The sequence below is a fragment of the Cyprinus carpio genome, chromosome A6 (assembly GCF_018340385.1).
Source record: "Cyprinus carpio isolate SPL01 chromosome A6, ASM1834038v1, whole genome shotgun sequence".
Classification (NCBI taxonomy): Eukaryota; Metazoa; Chordata; class Actinopteri; order Cypriniformes; family Cyprinidae; genus Cyprinus; species Cyprinus carpio.
In genome coordinates, this window is record NC_056577.1 from 27,595,505 (window position 1) to 27,621,957 (window position 26,453).

General features: G+C 36.4%; 1 protein-coding gene across 2 annotated transcripts in view; it reads right to left on the bottom strand.

The window, feature by feature from the left end:
* Window positions 1–26,453, bottom strand: part of LOC109095028 (metabotropic glutamate receptor 4-like) — a 157,384-nt gene that overhangs the window by 42,944 nt on the left and 87,987 nt on the right. For both annotated transcript variants that reach the window (XM_042758816.1, XM_042758817.1), the window contains exons 4-6: window positions 16,891–17,026; window positions 15,344–15,498; window positions 13,699–13,839 (exon numbers count right to left, since the gene is read on the bottom strand). In XM_042758816.1, the coding sequence (XP_042614750.1) occupies window positions 13,699–13,839; window positions 15,344–15,498; window positions 16,891–17,026 (432 nt within the window). The remainder of the gene's footprint in view (window positions 1–13,698; window positions 13,840–15,343; window positions 15,499–16,890; window positions 17,027–26,453) is intronic.

A 26,453-nucleotide genomic window follows, 5' to 3' on the forward strand; every position in this document is an offset into this window, starting at 1 on the left:
CTGCTTTAGATGTTGCATACATTAGTTTTAGATCTCAGGCCTCAAAATCCCTCAATCAAAGAAGAAGGGTAATTATTTCTGGCCTTTCAGAAATAATTCAGGTATTATTTGTTAAGAGGCTTCTGGCTTTTCATCTTAGGTCCAGACAATTCAAATCTTAATAGTATTTTACATATATGTGAAAGAAACAACAATCTATTTAAATGTTTTAGTTTGTAAGTCAAACTTTAGCATTTATACAAAGTGACTTCCATTTTCACTTACTGCTCAAGGGCACAATGTTGATGACTCAAGTGTGCTCTTTTTAGGGATCGAACCAACATGCTTTTATTTACAAACCCACCTCTATAATCCATCCGAAACATTGTTCCAATTTAAGTGGGATAGTGATAGTAGATGGAATCTGCATCACCTCTGCATTTATCAGACATCTCTTCTGGATAAAAGATGGGTCCTGCCTTTAGATCAACCATCCCATGCAAAACATTTAAGGCATATGACATCTCCTCCGTCACTCCTCTCTGAGCAACACAAGCCTGAGGGAGGTTTTGCAGGGAACCAAAGCACCTCAAGTTTCTCTGTTAAAGCTTGGCAATCTAAATCCCCTGAATTGTCCATGGGGGACATCCTTCAACACTTTTTGAATACCAACAATGTCTTGTGTCTTATTGTTGTTAAAGTGGCCCTATTCTGGGAGCCATTTATTTGTTTAAAGCTTAAAAATTAGCTAATGCGACAAATTTTTGGTCTTAACTTAATATTACTGCATGCAATCTACTAAAACATGTACAATAGTTTACTTTAAAACAGGAGTTTTCAAACTCTTTCATATCAAGGTCCCCTGATTAAGATATATATAGTATATAAAGAGCTATTTATATTTCTCATAAAAATGTGCATTTATGATATACATTTCCAAAATTAAATAACTGGCTAAATATTTTAATAATTTTCTTTAATCTCAGTGCAATGAAAATAAAAATGTAATGTTACTTAAGCAAAATCAAAGTATTAAAATATGTTATACCTTGTACTAAGTTTAATCTAAAATCTGTGTACAAAGCGTTCAATTAAAAATACACTTTATTTATTAATTTTATTTTTCTACACTATTAATGTCACATGCATAACATGAATACATTTTCAAAGTTCATTAATTTTTATTTGTAAGTTGCGTCTGCTAAATGTTAAGTGTAAATGTCAATTTATATACCACATTTCAAAAATAAATAATGCAGCTTTCACAGAGAATATTGCCTTACAACCCCCAGTGAGTGTACTGTATACTGCAAGAACGAAGAGATGCAAACAATGAGTAGAGCTTGTGCTGAGGCTGTGAACGGGTACATGAAGAGTTTGCTTTGCTGTATATTGCTTTGCTCAAAAAGCAATTACTGTGCAAATGTTTGTGATTTGACCATCCTTTTCTTCCATTCGCTTCCTGCCAACACTATGCATTACATATGGTGAAAACAAAGTTACATTTTAATGTGCTATGCTTCACTACACTAAAAAATGCCTTTGAAACAATTTTCACTCAGAAATTGCTGGTAAATTTCACAAATAGTGAAAGAAATGTAAAGTAACATTGAATTAAACATGAAATTTTGAAGTAGAAAGATTGAAACAATATTTTCTAGTAAAATGTACTCCATTTATGCTCCAAAATAAATAAATAAATAAATAAATAAATAAATGTAATACTGCAGGAGATTCATGTGATACAAGTGAGTTTCTGTGCTAGGTTTTCATGCTACTTATACAGGACAGGAGGTGTTATGATGGAAAGGTCACATTTCGGGAAGGCCATCATAGCGAACGCTGTCAGCATTAAGTGGCACAGCATTGCACAATACTGAGTGCATCTTTACAGCATCATCACACCTTCATCCATAAATACCAATGATCAGACTGATCCAGACAGCTGACAAAAGATGTTTCCACAGACCAATGGTTTTAATAATTTGGTCCATTCGACTGCCAAACTAACAACTCAATTCAAGCTACAGTAAGTGTGCAATAGACATTGATGTTTACTTCCAAATATATATAAATATATATATATATGGGTTTTTTTTTTTTTTTTTTTTTTTTTCTTTAACTGAGAACAAGCCCAAGCAGATTTATCATGAGCCAATAAATCTGCACTTTCATTAAAAATACACAAAATACACTTAGGATGTAATGGGGAAAGTCTAAAAGCAGTGTGTTTATTGCCAATCTTTCTATTGTATAGCTTATATCTGAATGCCTTTTTTTTTTACATAAAATGTATTCAATTTTATCATTCCTGGATGATAATTGCATCTGATTTGTGCACTTACCTTAATACATACACATGAGGTTTTGTTCTAATTGTGTTGAATTAAATTAGAAGCTGAGTTTTGAATTGTTCATTACTTTGTAACAGGAGTCACCAATTAACACACAACAAGAAAAGAATGCCTGTGATGCATGTGGTGCACAAGTTTATTATAAATGATAAAAGTTTATCATTTATTATAAATAGTGCAAATGGCACTTTTTGAGGCCATTTTGTGGGCAACATTTGGGCCACTACACCATATATATATATATATATATATATATATATATATATATATATATATATATATATATATATATAAACTTTAATTGTCGCCACTGGCACTGCTTTTTCCGGTCATTTAAATTTGGCAAATGGAAAGATCATGGATCAAATTAAGCTATTTTGCCAGCAGCAATGAAATAATACATTTCCCCCAACATTTATTCCTTTTGAAACTAGTTAAATGAGGCATTTTGTGTACAATCAATAACCGGGCTAATATATATATTTATCAGCATCAGTCAGTCTAATGCTACTCAGCTTCAGACAATGTGCACATAGATATTTCACTGACCATCTAATGTGTATTGCACTCAAAAATTGGCAGGCATAAGACTTGTGCTATGCAATTTGATTAAGGCACTGAGTAGCAAACAAATTAGATTAGTGGTTTTGAACCAGTTCTGCTTCAAAATCCAAGATGAGTACCAAAACGAAAATGTCCTTAAAAGTGCATTGGTCTTTTACAAGTTGCTTTGCCTATTTATTTTCCGATTCTATCAAAACATGATTATATGGCTATTTTGGGTCACAACCTACCAAAAACACAGACTCAAAGTCAGTTTGCATGTCCCCTTACTCAAGAGAGCAGTGAAATCACAAAGCTACAGCAAACAGATGTCAACAAGCTAAACTTTGTCCTCCCATCCTCTGATATCACAGAGATCCATCTCAACATGTGCCATCCATAATCACAAGCTGCTCTCTGCATGGAGAATTTCCTGTATGTTCAACCCTGATAAAAGCCGAGTCGAGTGCTACAAACAGAGAAAGACAGAGAGCGAGAGATAGAGAATAGGAAGGAGGTAGAGAGAAGGAGAGGCAGAGAAAGCTGAACGCTGAGATATCCAGCCTTTAATCCGACAGTAACCAGAGGGCTTTTGTGAGGGCTGGAAAATCGCAGCATTGATGTTGCGCGCTCTGCTATCTTTGGCTGCTGGATCTTCGATAAGCGTGGGGGTCAACACAGTCTTTATATTTAAGCACTGCATTCTCTCTGATAAAGCAGCCATGCTATACATTCCTGTACTCATTAACTGGCTATCTGATGCATTATCTAAATTAAATTCAACAAGATGCACTGATGTTTTTTGGAGTGTATCTAACACGTAAAACCAACCAAACATTTTCGGGGTTGGTATGATTTTTTTTAACAATTTTGAAAGAAGTCTACCATATTCTAGTCTTCAACAATCCTTTCGAAATCATTTGAATACGCTGATTTGGTGCTCAAGAAGCATTTCTTGGTAACACTTTACAATAAACATTAGTTGATGAATTAACTAACAATAAGCCATTCATTTGTCACTGTATTTATTTGTTACTGTTAATACTTATTAAAGGGGTCATAAAATGCATTTCTAAAATTATTTTATATTTCCTGAGGTGCAATTACCATCTTAGTTTGTTTTGTTTGTTTGTGTTTTTTATTTATTTATTTATTTATTTATTTATTTATTTATTTATTTATTTATTTATTCAATTAAAAAAATCATAATTTAGATATAAATGGTTATTTCCTACCCAAAATTTAGCCTCTAATTTGTATGTTCCATTGGAAGGGGCATGTCTGCTGCATGTAAATGCCTACTGCATTACATGCGGAACTCATTCGAAAACGTTTACTTTGTTTTTACTATAACAGCCACCAAGATATATATATGCAGTTTCAGATTTTTATATTACATTTCTCAAGTTCAGTTTATAAAGTTTGCAAAGTTTTTTGCAGCCCAAAAGGTCTTTCTTTACCCAACAGCAGTATCACTCTTGTGATTGATGGACAGACATGAGTTTTTCAGAACACAGCTCCTTGATGCCTGTTGATCATGATGTCACAATTTCAAATCAAATCAAATCAAATCAATTTCAGTGTGTGCATTGGGCCTCATTCATGAAATGTGAATGAAACCATTTATGTAGCAATGGTTTTCCAAATGATTAATACATAAATTTTGTCCTGCATGTGTTTCATGAATGGGGTCCACTGAACAAGCAGACAGCATGCCAATAAAGGTGAGCTCCAGGTTAACTGGCCTTAAGTTGAAAAATATATGTGTGCTGTTTGTGTTTTGCTTTAACTGTTGACCATACTGAAAAAAAGAGAACTCAATTTAAATGAAAAATATGACATCAGGCATCTTCTATATCACTTGTTTTTCTGAAGTAGCACTCCCCAACAGCGACATCAGCGGATTAAGCTTCAGCGGGGGACCTCCCTTGAGCTCAATGTGTTCTCACTGATCTCCTAGAGCAAGACACCACTGAGAAGAGGGAATGGCAAAATACTGGCAAACATTACTGTGATTGGTTGCTTACACCATCAGTGCACATATCCACATCAACGAGACAAACTGATGGAACAGGACTGACTAATTACAGAGTAAACAACTCACTCATTTGGTCAACACCACTTTCAGGCACGTCTGAATCAATGAGAACTTCAAATGACTAGAAATGATCTGTCAGTGAGGACTCAGCTGGGTTAAACTGAAGCTGCATCTCTGTGACTACATACATTTATTTATTTATTGATACAACAGCTCTTTCTGGTCCTCGAATCTGATTAGCAATAATTTCATGTGATATTCAAGTGATATCGGAACTCCAACCATTTCACTGTTTGTATCACTCTTCTTGAAGAGTGATACAAACGGCTTGGGCTTGGATCATGGTGGATACCCAGATCCACTATAAATTTTAGTGTTTTTTTAGGCGAGGATGTACTTGTTTAGACTTCAAATATGCGGTTTGTTAATAAAGAATACATTTATTTGAAAATCTGGTTCAATGATTTTGGAAATGTGAGCTCCAGGGCATCAGCGGCCATTGAGCACTCATGAACCCGCCGAGAGCAGACTCACCTCAGCCAGATTGTCTGAAATTTTCAGCTGGCTCTGATGTCTCTATAGTGTTTAAATATGTAATATCATTTGTTTTTGGTTATTTGTTCCAAAGCAGATAGTTTTGGCTGAGGTCAAAGTCTCATCACGTTATCTTTTATGTAGTCATTTTAATGTTGTATATCAGAGTGCTGCCTTTGTACTTTTGACTGAATTGCCTAGCAACTTTTATAATGGCTGTTGTTGTTGTTTATTAAATTATTAAATTATTCTTCAATAATAATATTTTATATAAATAATAGTAGTATTTAATAATAGTATAGTATTGGTGAACAGTGTGTGTTTGTGATGGTGATTTTAGTTACATTATTCCACTGTTGGATTTTTATGAGTTAGCAGTAAAGACTTTTATACTGAAAGAGATTAAAACAGGGCTGTAAACAAGTAAGTTATTTTTACTTTCAACAACAGCTTGTAAGATGCAGCCATCAAACACAGTGAGCAGCACTGTCATCAGAAATCATCCTTAAGAGATGAACGGATAGTACGACAAAGATATAGCTTTCCTCAGTGGACATTTAAACTAATGTTTTATTGTGAATATGAAATTTAGCTGAAGAATGAATACTGTATGAGATGCAAGTATTCACACTCACTCAGTCCATCTCTCTCCCATAATACTCTGCATAATACAGTAATACAATAAGCTTTCAATGAAGAAACTCAACATACTTTGTTACTAGTTATAAACAAAAAAAAAGTCACGTGGTGACGTAGGCTGAACCTTGAGTATAATAGACACAGTAGCATAGCGTTCGGTACACCTTTCTGATGCATTCCGAGTGACAAATAATTCTGGCGGTCATCCAGAATTCACAGAACCACAGTTACATGTGTAACTAGCATTCCGTTTCATTCTTCCTGACTGTCAGAGGCTATGCTTAAGCACTAGTGGATGACTCCTACCAACATAGTCATGAGGAATGCCACTCACCTGAAAAAATTCAAGGTCGCTCCTGAAGAACTGCTGAACTGACAGCATGAGGTGTAGCAATGTTGAGTTTGTAGAAGCAGGCAAAAGTACTTGGGGAATCCCAAGCGGCAGCAGCATAGATATCCACCATAGAGATTTCTCTGAAAGGAGCCCAAGACTTAGACACAACCCTAGTGGAATGACAAGAGATACCCTCTGGCAAAGGATTTTGGGCTTTCTTGTATGCCATAGTGATAACCTCCACAATCCAATTTGACAATCTCTGCTTTGCCACAGCAGTCCCTTTCCTAATCTGTGCTCCTAAAATGAACTGTAGCAGTCACATAGCCCTTCAGGGCTCGCTCAGGACACAAAAGGTGATCCCTGACTGGTTTGACTCTGGTGCTGACTGAAAAGCCACCAAATTGATTGACTGATTTATAAACTGTGGAAGCAGAACTTTAAATAGAAAAAAAGGATTTGGTCAGAGCACAACACCAGAATCATCCGGAAACCAATGCATATATAACTCATTAACGGACAAAGCATGTAACTCACTTACACTCTTAGCAGAAGCTATTGGCAGGCAAAAAAAAAAAAAAAAAAACAGCTTTTAAAGATATCCATTTCAGGTCAGCTGTCTGCAAAGGCTCAAATGGTAGCAGACAGAAAAAATCAAGAACAAGTGAGCTGGTCTCAACCATCTCGCACCCTTCAAAAACTGCACACAAGAGTATGAGAACCAAGATAAGAACCATTAACAAGTACATGATGTGCAGAAATGGCCACAACGTATACCTTCAGTGTGTAGGATGCTTTGCCTGAATCCAAAAGAATGTCACAGTGTGTAGAATCCAACCCATGTACCCATGTAACCCACGCACCATGAGGAGAAATTCCTCCAACGTGCTGCATAGAGCTGATGTGTGGATGCAGCTTTAGCACTAGTTATGGTATGAACAACAGCAGGCTCGCAATCTGTTACGAGAGAGTCGGCCCCAGAGGCCAAACCCAAAGCTGCAGATGGGCTGGATCCAGATGCCATACAGTGGATGGGCAGTGTATGCCAGAAGTCTTTGACCGCCGTTTAGGTGCACTAGACCCTATAAGGTAGTTCAAAGATTCTGCAATTAAATCGTTGTATGGTGGCATAGCAAATTAGATCCAGCTGAAGACTGTCTAAAAAAGACATGGGCTGGCTGCACTGGCTAGTTGTCCAGCCCTAAGTGAGCAACCCACATCTGGAGCACAACTAAGGTATCTTCCGAGGAGGACTGAGTTAGTCCCAAGTGAATCGAATCCCCTCTAGAACCCCCCACGGCTGAAAAAACTTCTCCTGGGGGGAAAGATTGTGCAGCAACATCTACTGCATTCAAATGATCCTGGAAAAGTGAGACAGACGCACTTGTAGAAAGCATGTCAAAGCCAGCATGAGACGGAGGAGAAGAGGAACTAAAAGGTTAATCATCCATTCTCTTACTGGTACCCCTCCTCATCTTCCTGTGTGATATCTATAGGTGAGGCAAGCATAAATGTCTGAAGAAGGAATTTTATCTCTGACATCTCCGACAAAAGGGCAGCAACGGTTTTAGTAAGAGAAGCTTCATCTACCTGCTCGTTCTGTGACATTGCCTTCTTAGATGGGAAGGGGGGCACCAGCAGCCGCAGATGCATCGTGTTTCCCATTCCATGTGGTGGGTTGCAGCTCTGTTCCCCTCTGTCCCCCTCTTGCAGCTCTGGACCCCATGTCTACAGTGAGTCTCGGAAAAACATTTTCACCGTATAGAGTAATAAAGTTAAGGGGGAACTGTCAGTGTATCAGCTTAGAAACACTAGCCACTGGATAGCACAGAGAGGCACAAAGTGTTTCACAGATGAAGTTAGTGAGGAAGGCTATAGAAAGAGAGAGAGAAAAAAACACTGGCCACCGGTTAGCTCCGAGAAGCACTGTTCACCAATCTGAACACACACAACAATTAACTCAGTGTGGAACTGTCTGTAAAGTGCTTGGTAACACCAGCCAACGAATAGAACCGAGAAGCAATAAGTGTTATCGATATATCAGGAAATTATGTCCAATAAGCAAAAAATCTCTTCAAATCAAATCATCTCGAACTATTGAGCTAGCACTGCGATAATCGACTAGTACTTAAGCACCGCCTCTGGCGGTCAGGAGGAATGAAACAGAACGTTATTTAGCAATCTTCATTTCTATCCTGAGCAGCAATAACCGCACTGACAAGCTCGTTACAAATTCAAAACTGCAGCTTCAAGAAGCTTTACATCAGGTTTTACTGCAGTAAAATCGAACGTGCATTGGCTCTCGCCTGCTTCATCACAGATTGTGACATGCCATGTTTCTGGTGAGGTGTGTTTGAATGAGAAATGTGCTCCTTCACGGAGTGGATCGGGATAATAATCTGGATAATATTTTCAGCAATTAACAAATTAAAGGGGTCATATGATGCAATTTCAAGTATTTCCTGTCTCTTTGGAGTGTTAGTGACGAGTGATGTGACATACAGCCAAGTATGGTGACCCATACTCAGAATTCGTGCACTGCATTTAACCCATCCAAAGTGCACACACACAGCAGTGCACACACACACACCGTGAACACACACCTGGAGCAGTGGGCAGCCATTTATGCCGCGGCGCCCAGGTAGCAGTTGGGGGTTCGGTGCCTTGCTAAAGGGCACCTCAGTCGTGGTATTACCGGCCCGTGACTCGAACCAACAACCTTAGGGTTAGGAGTCAAAATCTCTAACCACTAGGCCACGACTTCCCCAAAGCTCTTTGTGAATAGATAAAATCCCTAAAGTTGCAAAGACTAAAGTCTTTAAAGAGATATTCTTTATAAAAGTTAAGACTCGTCCATGCCCTCTTAAAATGCCTTGTTTAAACACACCCCCACATTTCTACATCACTGTATGGTAAGATTTGCATAACACCGCCCAAATGTTCACGCAAGGAAAGAAGGTGCAACTTTTATTCTTGCTGTAGTATTGTGTAGTATAGAACCGTTCAAACCAAATATTCAGATGTGTGCAATGCATTTTATGGAGGACGAGGAATGTTTCCTGGAAGAGTAGCCTACAATGTCGGTGTTCTGACAAATAATGCTGACTCAAAGCCTGTAAGTATGTTTTCATATTTAAAGGATTTGCCACTGATGATTTAAACGTGAGTTTTGAGCAGTGTAGAGTAGCGCTTGTTGTTTGCTGTTTCTCTGATCACAAATGCAGACATGGTTTTATGTTAACCTTAAACAGCATAAACACATTTCATTACACCAAATGCACAAAATAATGTTCTTTTTTAGCAACGTCATATGAACCCTTTAAATTCTGCTTCACCTCACACAAAACTATTGTATTCCATCAGAGAGGACTGCCACTGCAACGCATCATCATTTGGACTGCTTTTGGTACTACTTTTGACATTTTCGCTATAAATAAATTGTGATTGCACTTGTCTGTCTGTTATGCTGTACATATTTTTAAGAAATGGTTATGGTTTGGTTTAGGGGTAGGAGTGGAAATTGTGACTCAAAAAGTTACGTTAATGCTATATTGTTACTAAACGTCATTTCCCTGAATGTTTCGATCTGATATACGTTTGTATATTTTCTATTGTTGCTTAAAAATGGATACGTTTATGGTTGGGGGTAGGTTAAGGGTTCTAAAAATCTAAGTGAAAGTGACGTGACATACAGCCAAGTATGGTGACCCATACTCAGAATTTGTGCACTGCATTTAACCCATCCAAAGTGCACACACACAGAAGTGAACACACACCCAGAGCAGTGGGCAGCCATTTTTATGCTGCGGTGCCCAGGGAGCAGTTGGGGGTTTGGTGCCTTGCTCAAGGGCACCTCAGTCATGGTATTAAGGGTGGAGAGAGTGCTGTACATTCACTCCCCCCACCTATAATTACTACCGGCCCAAGACTCAAACTCAAATTTGGATTGTGAGTCTGACTCTCTAACCATTAGGCAACAACTTCCCCTCTAAATCGTTTATCCATAAAATGATTTTAAAAAATGCATTGATATGCATATCTTAATGGTATAAAAGATTTTTAAATATATACATAAAAAAATAGCTGTAAATACATGATATTTTACATTTTAAACATTAAAGTTTTGTGCTTATAAACATTACGCTCTAATGCCTACGTATAAACAATGAGACCAGGCTGATATATTGGTTGTATAAGCTAATTTGATGTTTCATAGACCTCTAATCTGAAAACATCAAATAAATAATTAAATAAATAAATAAATCGATGAGTGAAGGCTTTTTTCTGAAGTGCATGCCACTGGTATGAAATACTGCATATAGTAGTTTGTGTATTGTATGTAAAACCCAGCTCACAGCTAATGAAAGGAACTGATATCACAGAATCAGCTTTGATTCATACCCCAAATATGTTTTACAGATCCTCCATCACATTAGTCATTTTTGAAAATGTCATCTGGAATTTGGGCAAATCTGTGGGTGCCTGTTGACTCATGCATTAGCATTGTCCCTCTAAGGCTATATTTACACTGTAGTCTGTCTAGATGACTAAAAACTTCAAACTTCAAACCTCACTTTGCCGATGACAATTTGCAAAACAGACTCAGAATTTTCTCAGAAAGCATGGGCAGCATGCTAGGAGACATTGAAAACTAACATTTAACATTTTCACCACACAATATCATTGCATGAGAATAATTATGCCATGCTTGCTTGGAGACTACAAAACAACTTGTTTAATCATAACAATCCAACCATGCAAGCTAAACCTTAATGGAATATGCATGCAGATCTTGACTATTAATCTCCGTCAACAGTTATTACAGCATCAAAAACACCCATCCCCTGCGAGACTGTCTCTATGCTAACTGCAGATTCCACAGCGAATGATAAAGGTTCAGCAAGCCACAGTCATAGTTGCCTCCGGTTCTGAATCAGTGCTTTCAGACAAATATTACATCCTCCCTTTGAGACAAAGCTGTTAGAGGATGCAACCCAGTTAAGACTGCATTGTATTTCAATGTGTGGTCATTTTCATGAACTAATAAAGCTGTGCAAACAGTGAAAAAACCATTTTCATTTCACATGTAGCATTATAAATCTGCTATAATGTGCATGGCAAATGCCGAATTGTTCTAATAATCAAGCCTGATGTCAGTATGTGCAGTTCTGCTTGCATACGCTATCATGCCTCATGTTTTCAAATGTGAACCCCTTGGGTGTAGCAAAATCATGCAAGAAATACATCTGAATGCAAAACTATCATATAAAGAAAGAAAAGGCTGGGCTGAGTTGTGCACACACACACACACACACACACACACAAATACCCTACATAGTTTTTGTTGTTTTAAGTCAAGCAAATTTAATTTAATTTCCATCACCAACATTTAATCACCAATTGCTATTCAAGAATGTGAGGTAAGATGATGAATTTTCTTGTGTAATAAGATTCTTAGAGTAATAATAATAATAATAAAAATTATACAGTAATAAATTACCTTTGAATCATTTGCAAACTATGAGTTTGTAGTTAATTTATAGTTTATAAATTGTAGTCTCTACATAGTACATTAATAGGCTATTAATGTACTGCCCAAATTAGTAAACTTTTTTAATTAATACAAATTTTAAATTTATATTTATTCCAGCATTGTGAAAATCTTTTTAGACAGTACAATAATACATCATAGATAAATTCAGGTTTAAATGCAATAAATAATATTAAAAGCATTTTACTTCTGTATAGATATATATGTATAGATATATATTAATATTAAATGGCAATTCTCTATCACAAACATTTTAAATTAAAACCATTTACAGAAACAGCTTTTTTGTGCCTATTGGAAACTTGGAATCAAACACCCCTACTATGTCGCTGCTAAAAACATCAATAAGTTTGACTGAAAAAAAGGTTAATTACATGAAAATAATTTAATTATAAAGTCTTACAATAAACATAATAATAATAAAAATACATTAGGGAAAGTGATGCATGAGGATGGTAGGAACTATTCCTTTAACACTATGCATGCATCATAACTTGTTATGATGATTAAATGCATAATCACATTTATAATTAATATGGTTGTTATTATAATTTGAACAATATACATAATCTGTTATGTGACACATTTATATTTGACAAATAAATAAATAAAATAAATATAATGCAATGATTTGTTGTAAATTAACTTTTCAATTGATGACATTTTTAAAAGATTGAGCTGCCAAAAATTCAGATGTGGGCCCTTGGGTGTAGCAAAAGCATGTAGTAAATACACTGACCGCAAAACTGCCATAAAAGAAAGTAAAAGCTGTCCTGAGTGGCATGTTTTGCATCTCATTCATGCACGCAAAAACACCCTACCATATTTTTTAATCAAGTGAATAAAAGCACTGCATTTAATCACCAATGGCTATTCAAGAATGTGAGGTAACAATGATGTATTTTCTCATGGGCGCAGCAATTAGCATAAAGAAAAAGTTATTTATTATGTTGTGGCGGAGCGATGGATTTTGTTTCAGGCCAGATACTTCTTGCAGCACGCTAAAGGCCAGCCATTACAAGTGAGCCCACTGACAGGGATTATGCACAGTGACATTTAGCACGCTGCGACATTTCAGTGAGCCCCCTTTGCTAAAGTCGCAAATAATCTGACTTCCGCCGTCTGTAGGGGGGCACCGCACCGATACTGAAGTGCAAGGTTAATGTCCTGCCCTGCTTACTGGTGCAGTGCAGTAAGCACTGTAATGCTTGGGAGGCTACATGCTGAGAATTAGACGTGCTACTGTAGCCACCCTCGAGAAGGTCTGCCTGTTGAAATCCCTCCTCGTAAGAACGCAACCCACACTGATTGGATGAAACCTGAAATGTGTTGCTAGGAGTTAACCTTTCTCTACAGCTGAAAGGACGGCTTTTGACCGGGGCTGTACTCGTAGCTTACGGGGCCACAGGCGGCTCTTCCCCTGAGAGAAGGCTCGAATCAATTAAAGATGATCATCTCTTATCCAATTGGCTGGATTGTATTGGTTCTGTGTGCTTAGAGCAGGGATGATACTGCTGCTGTGCATCAGAAAACATCAGATGTAGAACAGCTTTGCTGTGGTATGACTAATCAGACTCTAGTGTAAACAAAAGCACATTTCAGGCGATCTGAGAACAGCAGGCCAAGACTTTTACGATAGATTTGGCTTCTCCCTTTGCTCCCTTTCTCTCTTTTATGGAGCTCTGTGAAATGGAGTGTTGCCAGAGGGTGAGGGAGAGATTCTTACTTGTGCATTTCTTAATTCCGGATCCCTTCTTCAAGGCATGGCGACTGAGCTTGCAGCTGAAATTGTTCTCCCAGAATTCCGCAAACCAGATATTCCTCCGGTTGTTCTCTAGTGTGCGGCTGGTGAAGTAGCGATCAAAGCCTGAGGGTAGATCGATGAGATCTGTGTCACTTTAATGTGCTCTGTCAGAGTCAAAGCTCTCAGCCAATGAACTTCAGAGAGTAACATGATTTGACGGAACATTTGCATCTAACATCATTATTGTTTCACCGAGAATGTTCTATTTTGCTATGAATAGTTCACACAAAAATGAAAAATCTGTCATCATTCGCTCGTCCTCATGTTAGTTCAAACTAGTTGATATTTTTCTGTGACACACAAAAGGAACATTTTCGAAGAACAGTTCATAGTTACCACAGCAGTCAAGCTCCAAAAAAGGACCATAAAGTCTGAACTGAAAAAAATGTAAGATGCAAATAGGACTGGACGATAAATTGATATTGATATTTATAAGAAAAAAATAAACCCACAAAATTGATACTTAGCACCACTCACCTGATCGTCTAGTTGTAGGCTAAGTCTGCATGTTTTGTGTGTCTCTGTGTGAGCGAGCAGTGCAGTTTCATCTGCTACATATTCTCATGCATGCATGATGCTCATAGTGTTTTCAGCATCTTCTGTCTCACTAGATAAGGACACTCCACATGAACTTCATCTCCAGAGCTGCTCTGAGAGTTCACTTCATGAGAGTTTCATTATATAAAAGATATCGGCAAATGCACACTGAAGCTCAAAAGGTCTCCACAACGATCTTCCAAAATAAAAGTCTGGTTTAACATAAAGAAATGTACATAAATTGCATTAGTTACACTATAATATATGACTATTGTATAGTAAAATCATGTAATTCTTAGAGTAATAATAAGAATATGTATAATATTTTCAATTATTATTTGTATTATTCTACTTTGCAAGATTTAACATAGTACAAAATCTAACCATTAATTTACATAAAAACATTGCATTTTTTTTTCAATTATACTGTTTGAATAATAAAAAACATATCTTTGTTGTATTCCTAATAATAATAATAATAATAATAATAATGTGTTATGTTTAAATACATTTTATTATTATTATTACACAAAGATATTGTGCAGCATGTTACTTAGAAAAAATAAAAATGCAATGTTTATTTAAATTTTTGTATTCATTTACATTATACAACATAGAATAGACAAACATTTTTGGGGGAATCAGATTTCACAGTCTCTGAAATAAAAGTTATCGTATAGTCTGTAGAGTTTACTTGTATAAAAAAAAAAAAGTGGCCCACTGACCACTTCTACAATTTTTTTGGAACTGTCCGTTTTGAAGAATTTAACAGACTTGTCAGCATAAAGATACTACAAATACTTCTTTTTGTGTTTCACTGAAGAAAGAAATATTTGGAGGATTTTTTTTTTTTTTTGAGTGAACTATTCCTTTATCGCTATGCATGCACCATAACTTGTTATGCTTATTAAATGCATCACCAGTAGCTAAACTGTTGTCAGAAAACATTAAGCACACACTCTGATTCAGAACTGGTCTCTAATGGATGAGAGCAACCACTGACAAGCGGAGGATTTAATCTGTCACTTGCCTCTGATGTTCTGTCGTTTGGGTAGGATGGTGACAGCTCCCTCGGCCATTTCCTCCTGGTGAAGCACTGGCGATATCTTCGAGCCCCAGCTATCTGACCCCACCCACAGGAAGTGACCGGTCTGATTGGCTTTTTTTGCTGCCTGCAGTAGCCGCCTATTAAAAGATGAGTGGCAGTTTCCATAAAATGTTGAATATAAGCTTTGCTCTCTGAGTCACATCAACTCTAATTACTTGTTTGCAATTATTGTCTACTTTCTGTGGTGCTTTGGTGATCCTCCATTTACAGTAACTGCAAATCAATATGTTATTGAAAGGTCAGTATCGACATATCAGCGCTGAAATTTCTAAGCATTCTCCATCAGGCACGGTAGCAATTGATGTCAAAATTAGTCATGCACAAATGACAGCAAAAGCATTTCCCCAAGATAATAATGGCTCAATAAAGTATGTTTCAGGCAGTGCACACAAAATCATTTTATGTCTTTTAAACAGAAACAGACTTAAAGCGTATTTGCACACAGTGTCTATCCGTAAGCCATGGAATGCATTTTATGGGCTTATATGCCAGTAACTTATCAATATTTTTTAATAACTGCATAAAAATGCGCCCACATCTTTGGCAGCTATGCCCTCGCTGCGATTTATTTACCTACATTAAACATGAAACAGCATTCACAACTCATTTTACTTGCAAAATGAAGCATTAAGTAACAAAAAAGAGCCTAAAACAATGTGTAAATAGCTATTTGGATATTGGTTAATATTAATCAACAGTCTGCATTGTCAAGGTGCCATCAGTTGAATAGGAAACTTAAAACAAGTTATTACATTCTGATGAACGATATCTTCGGAATATCATGCACAATAAAAAAAAGAATATGTATAAGTACAAAGGGTCAAAATTTGATTTCATATGCATGTTTAGAAAGACTTTTTTCAATACTTTCTGCATCGATGTGAAGGTAGATAAACAAGCCATTATGACCTCAAGGACAATGGCTGACAAACAGTAATTAGAGAAGCATGATTAAACGTGCATCCTGAACGCTTAAGCAGGCAACAAATTGAAAAAGTTTGACCATAATTATTCCTTCAAATTAGAATGATTATTATTCAATGGATGTCTAATAGCACATTTAAGTGAATGCTTTTTATCAGTTTTCCTGAGAACAGCTGGGTTCTAATAGTTCTGATTAGGTACTCCAGGTGCTCAGTGCTGAGGCGTTTTAGATGTTCTAATGGGGCAAATTAAACATGTTATAATAGAGGTCAGGGAAATGAGTTTTTCACCACCCTGCAAAGTGCTTGTTGTGTATTTCAGGGGTTATTTTAGAAAGCAATACCCATTTTGGTGTTTGTTTTATAAACTTTGTAACTCTGCACAAATGAATTAATAGCAGAAATAAGTTTAACTGTTTTATCGTAGCTACAATACAATAACTTATAATTTCCACACACACACACACACACACACACACATACACACACAAAAGAGAGTAATTCTCCAAGATAGATGGCAATTTAAAAACAACAAAATATACTCACCTTATATCATCCTCACTTGCAAATATAATAACAACCCTTGCATTTGGATTTTCTCCCAGTCTCTGAATTATCTTATCAAACTCCCCTGGTTTCGGCTCACGGGGGATTTTCACAGACTGTGAGATACACACACTTCCTGCAGAGAAAAAAGAGAGAGAGAGAGAGAGAGAAAAGGTGGCATTAATATTAGTTGCAAAATATGGAATCACACTTTGAAAAATTCCCCACTGAACAGCTTATTATGAGTAGTCCTGTCAAAACTCATGGCACTCGACTGGTTGAGGGAGACGTTGCTATGTTTGGCAGCTCAAATATATGCTGTAAAAATAGTCAACTGTTATCGTAAGGAGCTATTTCTACCCCATCTGACCTTTAGAAAGTACTTTTGTTGGCGTAACCTATTGTATGTGGGTCTATCCAAATATATTAAATCATATTTTTGACCTGAATAAATCCAGTTACCACATGAAGCCCATTTTTAGGTTAGCTGACGAAACATTTTTTTACATGCACTCAAACAGAACAATGTTTTAAATGCACCACAGAGCCACAGTTTTTATACACTATGCTGAAGTCAGGTGGCTTGCTTTATACTTACCATTTTCTCTGCACGGTCAACAGAGATCAATAACTAGAACAAGATTCTGAGTAAAAAATATAAATCATTATACTAAGAATATGCTTTCCTGTAGAAGAAGTAAAGTGAAGTGACGTGTGGCCTAGTATGGTGACCCATACTCGGAATTTGTGCTCTGCATTTAACCCATCTAAGTGCGCACACACACAGTAGTGAACACACATACAGAGCAGTGGGCAGCCATATTGCTGCAGCACCCGGGGAGCAGTTGGGGTCCTTGCTCAAGGATCTCACCTCAGTCATGGTATTGAAGGTGAAAGAGAGTGCTGGTTACATATTTCTGATACATGCATGATATATGTATATTTATGTAAATATGTATTTAATTTTTTTTTTTTTTTTTTTTGACTGATCAAAAACCCTGCATAGCTCAAACAGTAAAGCATGATGAGAACACATTAAAACTGATTAAAAAAAATCTAAATGCAATGCAAGTTGCTTTGAATAAAAGCATTGGCAAATATGTAAATATGTTTTATATACATGTTGTTGCTTCCCTCTCTGTAAAAATCATAAAAGGATGTCATCATGGGTAACTATGCTGTTTTGGTCATGTCATATCTTGCCTCGGGCATCTGAATTCTCACCACATTAGTGGTTTCTCTCACCTCTTAAATCCCACTTGTCAACTAGTACCTTTAATGAGTCCCGAATAGCAAAAAAAGGAAAATTAAATTAATATGATGTGTTTTCCATCTTCTTAACGGTAGAAAAAATCGAAATGTTCTACAGAGAAACTTCATTGTTTATCTTTGGAACCCCAATGTGTTAAAGTTTTGCTCTGCTGGGTCCTTAAATTGCATCAGGTCTCATTATCAGTTTTTGTTTTGTTATCATGTACTTTACAGTATTTTTAACAAATGCCCTAACTCTTTTGTTGTAATCTTTTGTTGTAGAAAGTCTCATCTTTGAAAACTCCAACCGTTACATATCTATCTTCCTTTCACAGATGCCTTGAATTAACCTCCTGTCATATCAGCAAATAGTCATATGCAGATTAACTGCAAAAAAAAAAAATGCATAATAATAAGCTCATTAAACTTCTCACATCCTTTCCGAGAAAACACTGAACCTTGTAAACTTTCACACAAACCAATGGTTGCCTTTCCAAGGAGAGGGTGTTTTCAAAGCGTTTGACCTGTCCTCGCTGAGAGAGGAACACTTATTTGTATCAAAGGCGTTAATTAGACAGACAAGAGAAACCTCAAAGATGCCATATGGAGAGGCTTCCTAACGGCGGGAGTCTTGCAGTCACTTACAGCCCTCTGCTGTGTGCATATGTTACTTTGAGTCAGGAGATATTTTGAATGACTGAAGGCCTCAAGGTATGAACTCCACATGTCAATGTGAATAATACAGCTGAATAAAACAGCTATGTAGCAGTGTCAAATAGTGACTTGGGTGGGTGTGTATGCAACTATTTTTGCTTTTAATGTATTTTACAGAAAGTATTTTACAGTAAATGTAAATAGTTTGTTAAATTCCAGCTATTACCAAACAGAATTGCAAAAATAAAGACAGACAGACAGACAGACAGATGAAAATGAAAATTGGAAAAAAAAAAAAATATTGTTTCCAAATAGGTTTCTTGAACCCTTCCATTTGCCACTGGTCACCCTGTCTCAAACTCACACTATTGGTTGCATTGTCAGTCCGGTTCTGGTCATTAAGCTGTTGTAACAGAAATGTATGTTAATCAAATTTAGCATATTTATTTTAATAGAAATAAATGGCATGGTAAAATGAACAAATTGTGTTTTGATGCATATCTGAAAGCATGTCTTGTGAAAATTGACCAAAATATGCACAAGCATTTCCAGAGGGGTCATATTTGATGCTTAATCAAAAATAATGAACAGCAGGAGGGGTGATCTTAGAACAGATGGGTACTGATAAGATGGAGGAACTGACTGCGTTATAAGAGTTCTTTGTGTGGGTAGGTCAGTTTTCTATTTATTTTGCTTTTTTTTGGAACCAACATCCTGAATCCTAAACAGATTTTTGAAAGGAGCCCTTTCTGTCCTCTGTGTCCATAGAAACGAATGGCATGTACAGTATATTAAGAAACCTCCAATAAAGCCTAAGTAAAAATAATTTGATAATGTAAATAGAGATAAAATGTTCTTTAGAATGGGAATCTTTATTAGACCCAAGGTTTGACTGGTTAACATCACCCAAATAGCCCCTGCTGGCAAATGCTATGACTACACCAAGTAGATTAAAAAAGGAATAATTCTCCATGATGGCAATTGAAAATAAAATAAAATAAAATAAAATAAAATAAAATAAAATAAAATAAAATAAAATAAAATAAAATAAAATAAATGTCCCACTTATTGTTTCCAAAATAAATACAACAGCAGGAAAACTGCATGTCAAAACATTTCATAAGGTCTTTAGGGAAATATACATGAAAAAAGAACCACGACCTAATGTTGTGAGAAGGTTCTAATAATAGTAATGACACATTCAGAGTCAAGCCCTGAGTGAGCTCAAAGTGACAGGATGTCAGAAGTCAATCCTCTGATTTGTGGCAGAGTCAATTATCTTTCCCAGACACGTTGTGAAAAAATCTAAAGAGAAGATACTAACAGAGCATCCATATGTTTTAGCAGCCTGTCTTCAGTAACAATTAAAGGGACAGTTTACCCACCACATAAATATTCTGTCATTATTTATTCTCCCTCATGGCATTCGAAACCTGTATGACTGTCTATCTTCTGTGGAACAAAAAAAGAATTGTGAACAATGTTCTGGTGGCTGCTTTCTATTCAATTATAATAAACAGGGACTGAAGCTTCCAGGACAATAAATCACCCTAAAGGTATTATAAAATAGGTCTATATGAGTCGTGTGCTATATTCAAAGTCTATTGAAGCCTTTGAGTGAGAAACAGACTGAAATGAAAGTTCTCATTCACTGAAAGTCTCATTATAAATGAGTAAATGATAAAAAAAAAATAATAATAATAATCTTCATGAACCATTTATTTAAATAGCACATTTCTAGTCATAACGGTTTTCTAATGTTGCAATTTCTATTTTCACTTGATAAAAGTAAGCTGATCCATTATTCTACACATGAAGTAGCACACAACCGAGGGGAAAAAAGCAAAAATTTAGGCTTTGGATTTGAGACTTTATGCCTCCGTCTGGGTTTACCGTGTTCGATTTAAAAGGGACGACAGTGTCGCATTTTCACGAGTGAGTGGATGTCTGTCATGTTTTCCTCAAGAACTCCCACAGACTTCAACATGATAAAGAACCCTAGCAATCCACAGCATCAACTGGGATATCTAACTTAGACATACAGTACATTTCAAAAATCCCTTTTAGCAAGGCACTTTAATCAACAGAAATCCACCTCGCCCTGAATCAGGCATGCACATTTTGAGAGAAGCCTGTTGGAGAGGAATCACGAAGGAAAGAAAACGTCAGACCGAATCTTGTGCGCTATATATAATAATCTACATGTTTGTCTCCAGTAATTATGAATGTTATAATTGTTGATCCTTTATCACAAAGCCTTAGGTAACTCACCATATGACTAACCTCCCTCTTGATTAGATTTACCAGGGCCTCCGAGGCTTCTATTTGGATCTCCACATGGAATCAATTACAGCAGGCAAATCTTATTTATCAAATATTGGAGATTTATGTATGCTGAGAGCAGCGTACGTTGTTTACTTTGCTATTGTGCCATGCTGTGGCTGAAGATTGCTCATCACTCAGCGGTGGCCCAAGTCAACTCCACGGTACCACTGGGCGACCATTTTCCATGGTGATGTATGCTAGTGGCAGTCACCTTTCAAAAGTCACCAAATCTATTCCTTCATTTCAGAATTCAACCCTTCAAGGTCCCTCAGCAGTAGGCGCATTATAAATTTGGCCCATTACTGAAACTCAGAAGATACTGAAAATATTGAATGAGGTTCTGCTAGAAGGAGAGTCAACAAAGAGAACGAGTGCAGTATGTTTCCCTCAATGCCTTGGATGGTCTTTTGTGGTAGACTTCTTATCGCACACAAACTTGTTCAATTTGATTACTGTGAACCTACTGTGGTATTAGATAACACACTTGGTTACAGACATTACAAGCAAATAACTGACATCGATACAGGGTTAAGATGTCACAAAGCCCTCCTTTGAAAACGCCAAGAAAGACAGAGGAGAAAAACAGTGAGGCGTTTCACAAACATAGTGTTTTTCAGCTTTTTCCCTCGAGGCAGGACTGAATTGAATCATGTGTTGGTCAGGGCAGAAACACACACAAAAAAAATGAACCCAGGAATGCCTTCAGGCCTGGAATTGAAGAGCCTTGTCTTACGCTTCATAGGTATGCTTGAGTCTGTAGGGAATGACGAACAAATCATAAGACGATCAAACATTATGTGCCAAAAAGGCGGCTCTTCATGTCCATCATTTGAAATGTATGGGCTAAGGTTAGGATATGGTCACCGTAATCAAACATCCATAGCCTACAGACCCTCAATATAACAGGTCTCTTTATGAGGGGTGTTTTCTCTGAGGAGAATAGAGAGGCAGTGCCTCTGAGAAAAAGAAAAAAAGACAGAGAGAGAGAGAGAGAGAGGAATAATCGACAGTGTAAAAAAAAAAACACATTATTTTTTAAGCAGTTTCAAAAATGTTCAACAAGATTGAGAAAATAGTCACCAGTAATAAAAAAGATTAAAAAAAATAATAATAATAATTGCTGACCAATAGTTAAGTATTAATAGTGAAGGTGACTATCAATAATATTAATAATTAATAATATGCATCTCACTCTATTACCGCAGTTATTTTTGTAGCAATGTCAAAAATGTTTACAATTTTTAACACAAACATATACAAATATATTACAGTATTGGTTGCTTGTTGATAGTGTGAGGTATATTGAGTTCCATATGCTTTCAATCCAGCAACCATACAAAAATTTGATAGAAAATGAATTCACACTGATCTAAAAACACCTAAAATGCTAAAAAAAAAAAAAAAAAAAAAACTTTCCTCTTCATTTCAGGAGATCAACACATGTGACTGCATTTTACCCACTGACTCTGTCCCCATTTCACTCCAGCCAGCTATGAATATCTGAGAGAATTCTGTGTACATCACATATTTTATTACAATAAGTAAGCATTATTTATCAGCCTATCATAAGCAGAGATTCTAAGAGGTGCAGGATACCAATGCTTAGTCCCTTCGCTCTCTGTGGTAAACCACTGCTCTGTCACATCTGCATTATTTATTCATTTGTTGCCATAAATTATGAAGGAATTACTCCAAACAGGCAATGCTACGCAAACATATTTTAATTAATAACCATCTACAGTGGGGCTCGAAAATCTGAGACCATGTAAAAAACAAACAAACAAAAAGAACTAGGATTTCTTCTGTTTAAGCTTGGAAATAAAGAAGTTTTGGAGATTTGTTTTTAGAATACTTAATTAAAAACACATTATGATGTAAATGGAAATTTTCTGAAAATCTTGTTTTTGTTCAGTTTCATCTAAATTATTTTGCATACAAATAAATGAAAGCATTTTCAACAAGTGATCTCAGACTTTTGGCTGCCACTGTAATTGAAGATCATACACTTAGGAAACTACTTTTGTTGGTACTTAAAAAAAATTAATTTCTAAGTGATAGGCAAAATATAATAGGATTGTTCAGTTAGATATCCTGCTCATATACTCTATTACTCTGGTCCAGACACAGAATGGAGATATATGTGAGCAAAGCACCATGGGAAACATTCTATCGACCCACACAGCCAAGACTTAAGCTATTAATTATCTTTGTTTGTTTGTTTCTGCCTTTCTTTCTCAATCCCTGTTGTCCCTTTTTTTCTCTTTTTTTTCATCTTGACACTTGCTCTTTCTCTACACCCTGGACAGATGTGCAAACACTCCCATGAAGCTATAAGGAGACCGCATGGCACTGCAGTGATGCTCATGGTTATTCAAATCACGGCCTTCAAGTCTCACACCATCCATCCAGCATCCTCTAAATACAGCTGTGGGAGTGGTCTGGATATCCAAAGTTATATAATGGGGCCTTTTTATATGGTGTATGAATAAAAACATAAAGCATGAATAAATGCACATAACTGTCACCATTCCCTCTGTCCATATCTAACCACCAGCAATGAGTTATAACAAAACTTGGAGGTGCTATTAGCATTTTTCTTCTAAAGTACTTTCTATACTAGCATATTACAGCTAGATTTGACTCAGTATCAAAATCTGAGTAGTTGGTACCCTGGGAATGATCTTAAAAGTGGGGGACACATTATAAACCTGGCTCATGAATATTAATTAGGTGATCTAATGTTTCCCCAGTGAGTGCTAGCCATATAAGGATTAACATTTATCGACTGGTCATTAAATTGATTGACTGCTGATGCAACTACTGTAGTACACATTCAAGCAGAGGATTCTGTTGTTTTATATCAAGGTGTTTTTTTTTTTTTTTGTTTTTTTTTTTTCTTAACTACAGCCAGCCAAAACGCTCTTATATTATACATATTAGAATAATTAAAATGATGATTATAAATTACTTTTTGGATTCTTATTCAAGACTAACACAAATATTCTTAAAGGATCAGTTCACTTCCAGAATAAAAATATACTGACAATTTATTCACCCCCATGTCATCCAAGATGTTCACGCCTTTCTGTCTTCAGTCGCAAAGAAATAAAGGATTTTAAGGAAAACATTTCCAGGATTTTTTTCCATATAATGGACTTCAGTGGTGTCCAATGAACTGAAGGTCCGTTTCAGTGCAGCTTCAAAGGGCTCTACACAATCCAAGCTGAGGAATAAGGGTCTTATATAGTGAAACAATTTTCTCTAAAAAAAAAAGTATATACTTTTTAACCACAAATACACTTTGTGAACTAGCTCCGCGACGCATGTCTGCAAATTCACGCGTTGTTGGAAAGGTTATGTGTGGGTAGCCTTTCTGTAATGCGTGAAGACGAGCTAGTGCAAGACAAGCATTTGTGGTTTAAAAGTATATACATTTTTATTTTTCTAAGAAAATGACTGATCGTTTTACTAGATAAGACCCCTATTCCTCGACTAGGATTGTGTAGAGCCCTTTGAAGCTGCACTGAAACAGCAGTTTGGACCTTCAACCTGTTGGCTACCATTTAGATCCATTATATGGAGAAAAATCCTGGAATTTTTTCCTCAAAAACCTTAATTTCTTTGTGACTGAAGACAGGAAGACATGAACATCTTGGATGACATGGGGGTGAGTAAATTATGAGAAAATTTTCATTCTGGAAGTGAACTAAAGCTGCATTTTTAGCAGCATCAAATGTATCTACAATATTTATAATAACAATTAAAAAAATGTGGATATGTCAGAAAAAATTCAAACATATCCATTCAGTAACGACTATAACAGTACATCTTAACTCTCAATTAATAAATAAGAAAATATTTTTTTCCCCCGACTAGACCACAAAGAGCAATGCTCTACAGAGTCTGAGTGTTTACTCCATATATTTTAAAGCTGTCTATTCACTTTAAGCTGTTTAAATTATTTTGATCTACAAATTATAAATAGCTAAATTTCTGAAACTCATGGTATGAATTATGACTTTTCTATCAGCAAAAGTAAATATGACCTTTGGAGAATTAACTATTTAAGACTTTTCTAAGCTCTTCTTTTGATGGAATATGACTTCCACAATTACATTCCAAACAGAGCAATTTCTTATTAATTCAATATTATATAAATGCAAGCCCATTTTTCATTTCATGGTTTTTAAATGTTCCCTCACTTCCAAATTGATTGTCTTTCCTATTGGCGAATGCAATTTGATACATTCGCATGAAACTTGCTCTCCATTCTCAAGCACCAGAGCAGCTCTAAGAACAAAGATTTTCTGGATCATGTTATTTAACTAACAAATGCACTAATGAGTTTATCCATTACGCTCTGCACATATACAGTCATGCAAAATGTATCTGGCCACATTTTTTTAAGCCAGGGTGTATTTTGAGCCCAATTGTTCCTGTTAGAAGAAGGGAAGTGGGATTTTCTACAATCAAGGTTGAAAGAAATTTTCTACATTAAATGTGACTGGAAGCATGCAAAGGTGGCAATTATACATCATCAACTACAGTTCACTTCCGGAACTGTGAGTTCACAATAACCACACCTCAGGTATACTTTTTAAGAGTTTGCTTTCACACCAAGCAAACAAACTTGAGCTTTTGGAGCAGAGTGTGAAAACACCCTGATTCTCCATTCATGAGGAATGGCCTCAAGATCTCAAGATAGAATATTGGAGAGGAAAAGATGTTGATTGACTAAATGCATAGGAGAAAGCATGGCCTCATGAGGAGGACACTGTTACCCCAGAGAAAAGAAAGGAGTATGACTCCATCTCCCCCAGAACATCCTCTAGGCGGTTTTGAGTATCCTCACAAAGACTATTCATTAAACTTGACTAGAACAATTTTGCATACACCAGTGCTTGAGGGTTATGAAACATTTTCAAGATCTAAATAACTGTATAATGTGATGAATGACAAATTCTATATTTCTATATTGATCTATGTGCAATTGAAAAGTTCTGTAGATATTTCCAAAACCTGGGACCCTCTAATGGTTCCAGCCTGTCAGCTAAGCTTAACCTGAAGCACTTGGAAACTTGGGAAGAAATTTAGAAGGAAATCAATGGTTGAACTCAGTATTCCTCGCACAAATCACAAGACCGCTTTCCCCCTGGAGTGCACTTGAAGTTTCATTTCTCAGGAAGAAAATGCAGTTGGGAAGGAAATGCTTTGGAAAATATTGCTGCTTTTGATAAGCTTAAAGTACGGGATTCATTTCACAAAACAACTAGATCTGCATTTGATGAAACAAATATCAGTCCTTTCAAGGCACCAGGATAGTGTTAAGGTTT